At 44.7% G+C, this 10,091-nt stretch overlaps 1 protein-coding gene across 1 annotated transcript; it reads left to right on the forward strand.

The window, feature by feature from the left end:
- The first annotated feature begins 225 nt into the window (after positions 1–225).
- Positions 226–592, forward strand: LOC118734534 (60S ribosomal protein L13a-like). The gene has a single exon (XM_036464253.1). It carries the CDS (start codon positions 246–248, stop codon positions 567–569), a length of 324 nt encoding a protein of 107 aa, XP_036320146.1. The 5' UTR covers positions 226–245; the 3' UTR covers positions 570–592.
- Positions 593–10,091: the final 9,499 nt, after the last annotated feature.

Below are 10,091 nucleotides of genomic sequence, written 5' to 3' on the forward strand. Positions count from 1 at the left end.
TCAAAATGTCGCCTAACTTAGTCAGCACCAGTCTATATTATATTAAATAATTTTGACTGAATTATTGTCAAAATTTACGCAAAGGCCAGCTTAAGATTTTTATTGATTTGGCGAAAATTACGGAACGAGAAAGTACATTGGTAGAAGATATGGCGGAAAAATTTAATTTATCATTCGGATTTCAACGAAAATTTTTAATATAAAACTTCAAATGCAAACAAAAAAACTAACTGCGGTTCTATAACATGACTGGTTTGTCAAATATATTGTTATCTATTGATGGCCGTAGTCGCTTGGCCTCCGTTATTGCCAAATACCTGCTGCAAGATGGTAAAGTAGCTGTTGTGCGTTTTGAAGAGTTGAATTTCTCCAGGCACTTCTACAAGAACAAAATCAACTACTTGGCTTACTTGTGTAAACATATGGCAACTCTTGACATGCGTTCATCATTTGCCGAGCGTTCAACATTTTTGGATCAGTCAACGTTTGGTACGACAACGAGCACGAAGCTAACGCGACGATTCGGCGACTCAACATTAAATCATAATTTCAATTACTTGACTTTCTAAATTTTTTTTTTATATAAATCATCATATTAAATATTAATTTCAACAGAATAGAGTTCGTGTGAATTTATTTAGCCAGGCTTCCTGACAGTTTCAGAAGCGGGGTCATTAATAATTGTGTAAATGGTGATAATCGGTTCGGTTTTCATAAGAACGTACGAATGAACGCAAACGAGTAATGTGAAAACGGACATTTATGAACAAATACGGAAAAAAGAAAACGCATATTTCGAAGTGACGACTAACATTACAAACGTAAATAAAGTAAATAACGCGAGTGCTTCAACAATGGTTGATAATAAGATAAAGATTGTGAGTCTGAAGGTGGAGCAATTAAAGTATATTCTACGCCAAAATAATTTGCCAACAACAGGCTCAAAAGCAGAGCTCATTCAATGGCTAAGTGAATTCATAGGTACAGACGAAATTGTTGAAATAGAAGAACCGTCGAATGAGAGCGGAACAATTCAAGATCAATTAGACCAACTACGAGCGATGATGAACACAATGATGAGTGCTATTGCTGTAGCGCAGGTGCCTGTTGCACAGCCGCAGCGAACAGACATACAAACTCCGATGCAACAAACACCGACGACAACACAACAAATATCAGCTAATGACAATGAGCGTATGTACGAACGAGAGCGAACACGAACAGCTTCAATTAAAGAGATTGCCGAGACTCTGCCCCATTTCAATCCATATTCTGAAGATTCCGTTACTGTTGAGCAGTTTATTAATCGCGTGAACTGTGTGCTATCTGCTTACAATTGGGATGAAAAGTGTATCATGTTAGCCGTTTACAGCAGAATGCGTGTTGTTTTGCAATTGGAATGAATTCGCGAAATGTTTGAAAGGAAGAATTCAGTTATGAAATGAACGAAGCAGACATAAACTATAAAATGTGTAATGCCAGTAGGAAAAATTACGAGAGTGTTACTGATTATTGTTTCCGTATATGCATGTTAGGTCGGCGATACAAGTTAAGCGACGCCGCTATTATTAAATATACGCGAGATGGACTTAAACATCGGGAATTGCAAACGGCAATTGCTGCAGTGAAATTTAATTCGGTGAAACATATGCGGGAGACTATTGAAAACTATGTGTCTAATTCACGAGCGCAAAGCAATAAAACGAGTATACAAAACGAAACTAAGCAAAAGTTTGAACTTAAAAACGATAACGCTAAACCAAATACTAACGATAAGGCAAATAAAAGGTCGATTACTTGCTATTATTGTTCGGAGGTAGGTCATATTTCTAGTCAGTGTTCAAATCCACAACGACGTCAACGCTGCGTTGATTGCAGCAAAGTTCATGGCCGCGGTGAACCAAAGAATTGTGGAAAGAAAACTGTGAACGTGCAGCGTGCAGAAATTAACGAGTTCGAGAAAAACTTTAAAAAATCAGTAATTGTTAATGGACAAACATTTATCGCCTTTCTAGATACGGGTAGTCAGTGTCACATGATACGTAAATCTGTTGCAAACAAATTGCCAAATATTCGCGAAAATTGTGCAATATCAATTAATGGTATTTGTGGCGGGACGCAAATGGCTGATGAAAAAATTACATTACTAGTAGAAATCGACGAGCTGGAACGTGAAATAGTTGCCTACATTGTAGACGACGATTTGATGAACGCTGACCTATTTTTGGGTCAAGACATTTTTAAAAACACGAGTGTAAGTGTCGACAATGGTAATTTTAAATTTGGTAAAAACTTAGAGAAACCGGTGTGTGTTAAAAATTTATACACGGAAAATGACGTTAAATGTACTGATGATAAACTAAGTAAAATGCAGTTGTTGGACATAATCAATGAATATCGTGACGTATTTGCAAGTGATTTCAATGAAATCGGTAAAACAAATGCAATTAATATGGACATCAAATTGGATACGGATATTACAATCGCGCAAACACCATATCGAATTCCAGAACCGAAAAAAGCGATCGTAAGTCAAATAATAAAAGATCTTCTAAAAAACGATATTATTGAAAAGTCGGACTCGGTTTATGCTAGCCCAATAACGTTAATAAAAAAGAAAGACGGTACTGATAGAATGTGTGTTGACTACCGTAAAATAAATGCTCATACAAAAAAGGAAAATTTTCCTATGCCTAACATCGAAGAGACTTTACAAGAAATTGCGAACTTTAAATACTACACGACACTTGATTTAAATTCGGGTTATTATCAGCTGCCAATAGCCCCTGAAAGTCAAAAATATACAGCGTTCATTACCACTGAAGGATTATATAATTTCAAGTGCATGCCATTCGGGCTTAAGAACGCGCCAGCTGTTTTTCAACGGCTTATGGCAAAAATCAAAGACAGAGTTAAACCAACTGGTATGATTCATTACATGGATGATATCCTAGTAGGCAGCCATACCATTGACGAAATGTGCGGGAAAATTAAACGTGTTTTTCAAGCTATGCGCGAGTTAAATTTAACGCTTAACATTAAAAAATGCGAATTCCTCAAAACTAAAATTGAATTTTTGGGACATGGTCTTGGCTCTGGTGGTATTCAACCAGGGTTACGAAAAACGATTGCGGTTGACCAGTTTAAAACACCAACTAACGTTCATGAAGTCCGCAAATTTTTAGGACTTAGCGGTTATTTCCGACGATTTGTTCCGGGTTATGCTATTTTATCTGAACCGTTAAGAAAACTTTTACGAAAAGACAGCGAATTTCATTGGGCAAATGAACAAGAGATAGCTTTTAATCGTCTCAAAGGCATACTCACATCTCAACCATTAATGGTATCGTACAATGCGAGCGCAGAGCATGAAATTCATACTGATGCCAGTACGATTGGTTTAGCACCGTGCTTTTACAAAATGAAGGTGGTAGTTGGAAACCCGTACTCTACTATAGCCGATCAACTAGCGACGATGAAAGAAAGTACCATAGCTATGAATTGGAGACGTTGGCGATTGCGGAAGCTCTTGAACGTATGCGATATTATGTTTATGGTAGTCACAGGTTGCAACGCGATTAGCACTGTGATGCAAAAACGCGAACTTATACCACGAATAGCCAGATGGTGGCTGAAAGTCCAAGACTATGTCATCGTTATTGAACATCGTGCCGGAAGACGAATGGAGCCCGTAGATGCGCTAAGCCGAGCTCCAGTTGAGGGCGCCTCTGAAGTTGAGACAGCCTCATTACGCATATTGAAAACGAATATTACCAACAACGATTGGCTCTTTGCGATGCAGTTAAGCGACGAACGTATCAAAAAAATCATCGAAAAGGTAAACGTGGACGACTCTTCAGTGAAGGAGTACACCGTCGAGAAAGACAGGTTGTCCCGTCATTCCCACGACAGCCGGTTCTACGTACCGGAATGACTGGGGTTTCACCCGACCAAGGGCCGTTGTTTCGGCGATCTAACCCCGTCTAGATCGGCGATACCCATTAATCATTATCCGTCCATGGAGCAATACCTTGCAGCCGGATTGCTCCGCATCCTTCTTCTCCGGGCGGGCGTAGAGCCCAACCCCGGACCTGAAATTTACTTCTGCTGTGTTTGCCAGAATGGACTCCACCCGAACTCCACTTCGGTTAGGTGCAACTCCTGCAACGGGTGGAGTCACCTAAGAACCTGCTCTGGCCTTAGGTCTCACCGGGAGTGGACCACAAACTTTGTGGCTCCCTGTTGCTCAAGCCAAATGGCACAATCAGCCTCCACGGCTACCCACTCGCGTAATGCACGGGTGCGACCTAGCACCCGAAGAGCCTGCACGGCTCCTAGAAGCTCCTCTGAGCAACAGCAAACCTCCCAACACACCCCTCCCACACAACCTACCGGCCGGTCCCACTCGCGAGCGCGAGCCAACCAGCAGCTACTGGTTGCCCACACCATCTGCTCCGTGTGCCAGAACAGAATATACCGGAATGTGACATCAGTCAAATGCAACACATGCCTTGGCTGGTGCCACTTCCGGCTATGTTCTGGTCTACGCACCACTCGCGAATGGACTACAAACTACAGCGCCCCTTGCTGTAGTGCACCGCCGACGCAGACAACAACGCCCATATCGCAGCCACCTACCATCAGGCTGCAACAGCAACTGCGTCAGGCGCAACAGGCCCAAGGTAGGCCCCACACTTCTCTGACCCCCCGTATCGCGACCAGCCTCCCAAGGCAAATGAACGTACTCCAACTCAACTGCAACGGACTCCAGAGCTAGATTGAGGAGATAGCAGTCTTCATGGGTCGGCACGGCATATTGATAGCTGCGGTCCAAGAAACGAAGTTGCACAGCAACTCAACTCTGTTGGGTTGCGCCGCCTACAATGTGCTCCGTAAAGATCGCGAGCGAGATAATGGTGATGGACTAGCGTTCATTCTACACCACACAGTGCAGTATCGGCTAATCGAAGAAGACATCGACCCAAGGGACACTACCCTAGAATGTCAGGGCATAGCTGTCCGGTCAGGCGATGTCGAGCTCGAAATATTTAACGTGTACATACCCCCTGTCACCTGCTGCCCGGCTGGATATCTCCCTGACATAGGTGCGCTACTCAGAGGCGAAAACCGATTGGTAGTAGGTGACTTCAATGCGCACCACGATCTTTGGCACTCAAGCCTGGCCAATGATCGGAGGGGAAACAGTTTGGCTGAGCAGATAGACGATTCGACATTCTGCACCATGAACGACGACGCCCCCACCAGGATTGTGGGCAGCTGCAGCAGCTCGCCAGACCTAACAATTGCTAGCGCTGGTCTGATAAATAGCATATCATAGCGACCTATGCTAACGTTAGCATCAGACCATCTGCCCATAATCATCTCGATCAATAAGCCCACCGACTTTGCTCCCGCGGATCACCGAACCTACACCAACTTCAACAAAGCTGATTGGAACGGCTTCGCGGAAGTTACCGAGAGCAGCTTCGCCGCCCTCCCCACACCCACAGACGTACATGCTGGCGAACGCCAGTTCCGCAAGGTAGTCACAGCCGCAGCAGCTCGCTTCATACCGTCCGGACGCATCGCGGAAGTCCGCCCAAATTTCCCGGCTGAAGCAGCTGTACTAGCAAATGAGCGTGACCACCTACGCCAGGTCGACCCCGGGGACCCTCGCTTGAGGGAACTTAATTTGGAGATTCGGCAACTGATAAATCAACACAAGCGGACAAAGTGGGAAGAGCACTTGAAGGCCTGTAACTTCACCTCTGGTGTGAGTAAGCTCTGGTCAACCGTGAGGTCCTTGTCCAACCCGACGAAGCGTGATGACAGAGTGGAAATTTCATTCGAAGGTCACGCCTCATCGGACCCGAAGAAATGCGCGAACTATTTCAGTCGGCAATTCACACTGCATCCTTCGGTAGACAAGGCCAAACGTCGAGTGACCAGGAGGCTGCAAAACTGCCCAAAAACGATGCACCACTTGTTTTCACCAGCGGTGAAGTAAAGGGGGCCATCGGGAAGGCGAAAGCCTCCAAAGCCATTGGACCCGACGGAATCTGTATGCTGATGTTGAAACATTTGGGGCCTGTGGGGGTAGCATACCTCACGGAGGTCCTCAATTTGTCTATGACCACTCCCATCATTCCTGATGTGTGGAAATCAGGGAGAGTGGTCCCACTGCTGAAACCGGGGAAGCCCGCCAACAGAGGAGACTCTTATCGCCCGATAACGCTCCTTTCCCCGGTCGCGAAGACACTTGAGGCCCTGCTGCTCCCATACTTCACCTGCCACCTAACCCCAGCGAAACATCAGCATGGCTTCCGTAAAGTGCACAGCACAACAACAGCACTTAACGCTATAAACACCCAGATAACCCGCGGCCTAAATCGAAACCGCCCCTGTGAGAGAACTGTCCTAGTAGCGCTGGACTTGTCAAAGGCGTTTGACACCGTCTGCCATTCCACGCTGCTAGAAGACATTGAGGCCTCCTCTCTCCCACAGGGACTGAAGCGATGGTCGGCGAATTATATGAGTGGTCAGCAATCATCACTAATCTTCAGAGATCAAACCTCGAAACCTAGAAGAATAAAACAAGGGGTTCCACAAGGTGGTGTTCTCTCCCCCTTACTTTTTAACTTCTATATCTCGAAACTCCCCCAGCCACCTGAAGGAGTTTCCCTGATCTCGTACGCTGATGACTGTTCGATTTTGGCGTCTGGGAATGGAATTGATGACCTCTGCTCAAAAGTAAACGGCTATTTCTCCAGCCTTTCTCGCTTCTTCACTGCAAGGAGCCTTACCCTCTCCCCAACGAAATCAACGGCGACCCTCTTCACCACCTGGACGAAGGAGGTCAGGCTTGAATTAGGCATTCACGTCGACGGCACACCAATACCGACGGTGAACAACCAGAAAATTTTAGGGGTTACCTTTGATAGCCTGCTCTCTTTCTCCGCGCACACAACCGCAGTTGTCACCAAAGTACAGAGCCGCAACAAGGTCCTCAAGTCGCTCGCCGGCAGCACTTGGGGCAAAGACACAGAAACGTTGTTGGCAACATACAAGGCAATTGGCCGGCCGGTTCTAAATTATGCTGCGCCAGTTTGGACGCCGGGGACTAGTTGGACGCAGTGGACGAAGCTACAGACTTGTCAGAACGCCGCACTCCGGACAGCGACTGGGTGCCTTCTGATGACGCCTTAGCATCACCTACACAGTGAGGCCCAAGTGCTCTCCGTAAGGGAACACAACAAGATGCTCTGTAAGCAGTTTCTTGGGGGGTGTCACAGAAGTGAACACCCCAACAGACCACTGCTGGAGGAGGAGCCTCCGCCCAGGCACGTCAGGGGGCACCTATTCATGTACAAGGACGCAGTCCAGACCTACACAGACCAACCACTGGACCCAATGACGTACAGACGAGCGATTAACGACATTCATAGGGAGTCTGTCTCCACCTACCTCGACTCCCGGCCTAGGAATGTCGTTATCGGAGCCGAGTCACCACCTGTGGAAGAGACGGAGCTTCAGTTACCTAGAGAGACCCGCGTTAGCCTGGCTCAGTTACGGTCTGGATATTGTAGCCGCCTAAACAGCTACCTGTCCAGACTCGATCCAAACATCCCAAATGAGTGCCCGGCATGTGGAGACTCCCCCCACGACACCAACCACCTCTTCACATGCCAGCTCAATCCGACTCAACTAACACCTCACTCCCTTTGGTCCGACCCCATCGAAACAGCTCGTTTCCTGGGCCTACCGTTAGTTGAGCTTGACGATAATGATTAAAAGTTGACCCGAAACAGGCGGGGCTTAGTAGTGCCGCTACAACAACAACAACAACAACAACAGGTTGTCCCGTATTGTCCACAAAAAGAAACTTTGGGTTGTTCCTAAAGCACTTCGATGGCGTGTGGTTTATGACAGTCATGACAAGGCCGGACATGTTGATAAGACGATCGACCGTATCCAGAACTTCCTTTGGTTCCCACGAATGCGAAATTTTGTAAAGGCATACATCAAATCTTGCGTCGATTGTGCCTGCAACAAAATCCCGACAGGAAAGAAAGAAGGAGTATACAACTACGACGACATGGAGCCAATTCCATTTAAAACGATCCACTTAGACCATCTTGGTCCTTTTCCGAAAAGTTCCCGTAGGAACGAGCACATATTGGTCTTGGTTGATTCGTTCACCAAATTTACCATAATTCGCGCTGTCAAGAGTACTGCGACTAAACACGTGCTAGCAGTCCTTGACGAAGTAATCAGCTACATTGGAGTTCCTCAACGCTTCGTAACGGATCGTGGAACATCGTTCACATCCAAAGAATTTCGTAGATACTGTAAAGACTACGACATTAAGCATATTCAAAACGCCGTCCGCACGCCACGAGCGAATGGTCACGCCGAACGAACTAACAGAACTTTGTTAAGCATGCTCCGAACGACGACGCAATCAGAGAAGAAATGGGACGACAAACTACGTGATATCCAATGGGTTATCAACACAACACGCAACTAAACGACAGGTCAAACCCCATATGAGTTGGTGTATTCATTCAAGCCGCGCGATATACTTAAAAACAAACTAACAACGATTCTGCACGACTGTAACTCACAAAACGTTGATATCAGTGATCTACGACGCACGGCGGCGGATCGAGTTACGCAACCACGAGAGAAGGCCGAAATACGTTTCGACCAAAAACATACTGCGCCAACGCAATACAAAGTCGGTGACTTGGTCTTAGCCGAGAACGAACCAGCCAGCACGGGCGAATCACGAAAGTTGGAGCCACGTTACAAAGGCCCCTTCGTTATAAGCAAAGCCCTTCATCGAGATCGATACGTCATAACTGATCTTCCAGACTCTTCACGCAAACAACGTCATTACACGTCTATATACGCTTCAGATAAGCTTCGACCGTGGTGTAATCTGCCAGCTCTCGACGAAAAAATTAACGAGGGTGGCGTAAGTACCGATGACGAAGACAATTAATAGCGAGGACGCTTGCATAGTCAGGAGTGGCCGACTGTAAACATATGGCAACTCTTGACATGCGTTCATCATTTGCCGGGCGTTCAACATTTTTGAACCAGTCAACGTTTGGTACGACAACGAGCACGAAGCTAACGCGACGATTCGGCGACTCAACATTATTAAACCATAATTTCAACTACTTGACTTTTTTACATTTCTTTTATACAAATCACCATATCAGTAAGGGTATTCATCAAACCTTATAAGTGCATTGTAAACCGTATAAACTTATAATTGTGTAAACATTATAAATGAACTGTCAAAATTTGCATGGAAACTCATTTACACATTTCTGATAAATTTCTCCAACGATTTCACTGAATAAACTTGATAAACTGAAGCCAATGCAACTCTGTCGCAACTTTAGCTATGTTTTCTTCGGCAATAATCGGGATCCGCATAAAACTTTTGCACGTAAATTCAACAACAACGATATGATTCTAATAGAGATCTGGTTCAAATATTATCCGTTCTGTTTGTTTAGCTTTACTGATAATTTGACCGCAAAGTTTGGTAGCCGTTTCAAATGAATTCATGCACAAATAGACATTCTGCCATTGTTTCTTTTAACTAGCTTCAAATAAATAGGCCGTATGTTATATGTATATTTATTTAAATAGATATCATCTCGTAAATATAATTTTTCACATTTAGTGAGTTAGTTTCTATAATTTTTTTATCCTCGTACTAGTAGTATTAAGTTAGTGATACTGTGCTCTATAACGAAAGAAAACACGACTATTGTCGCATGTGTAAACGAAAAGGGAGTGTGGGTCGTTCATGTAACAGAGTGCGTAAACTTATAAGATTATCTGCTTGATAAAGTTATCGGTTTAGATGAATACCACTAATATAAATTTCAACAGAATAGAGTGTGTGCGAATTTATTTAGCCAGGCTTCCTGACAATAGAGAGTGTGTTCCGTACACGCATATGTTTGATTATTACATTTATTAAACCTTATAAATGCATTGTAAACCGCATAAACTTATAATTGTGTAAACCTTATAAATGAACTGTCAAAATTTGTATGGAAACTCGTTTA

The sequence above is a fragment of the Rhagoletis pomonella genome, unplaced genomic scaffold (assembly GCF_013731165.1).
Source record: "Rhagoletis pomonella isolate Grant_MI unplaced genomic scaffold, Rhpom_1.0 Rhpom_scaffold_00002, whole genome shotgun sequence".
NCBI lineage: Eukaryota > Metazoa > Arthropoda > Insecta > Diptera > Tephritidae > Rhagoletis > Rhagoletis pomonella.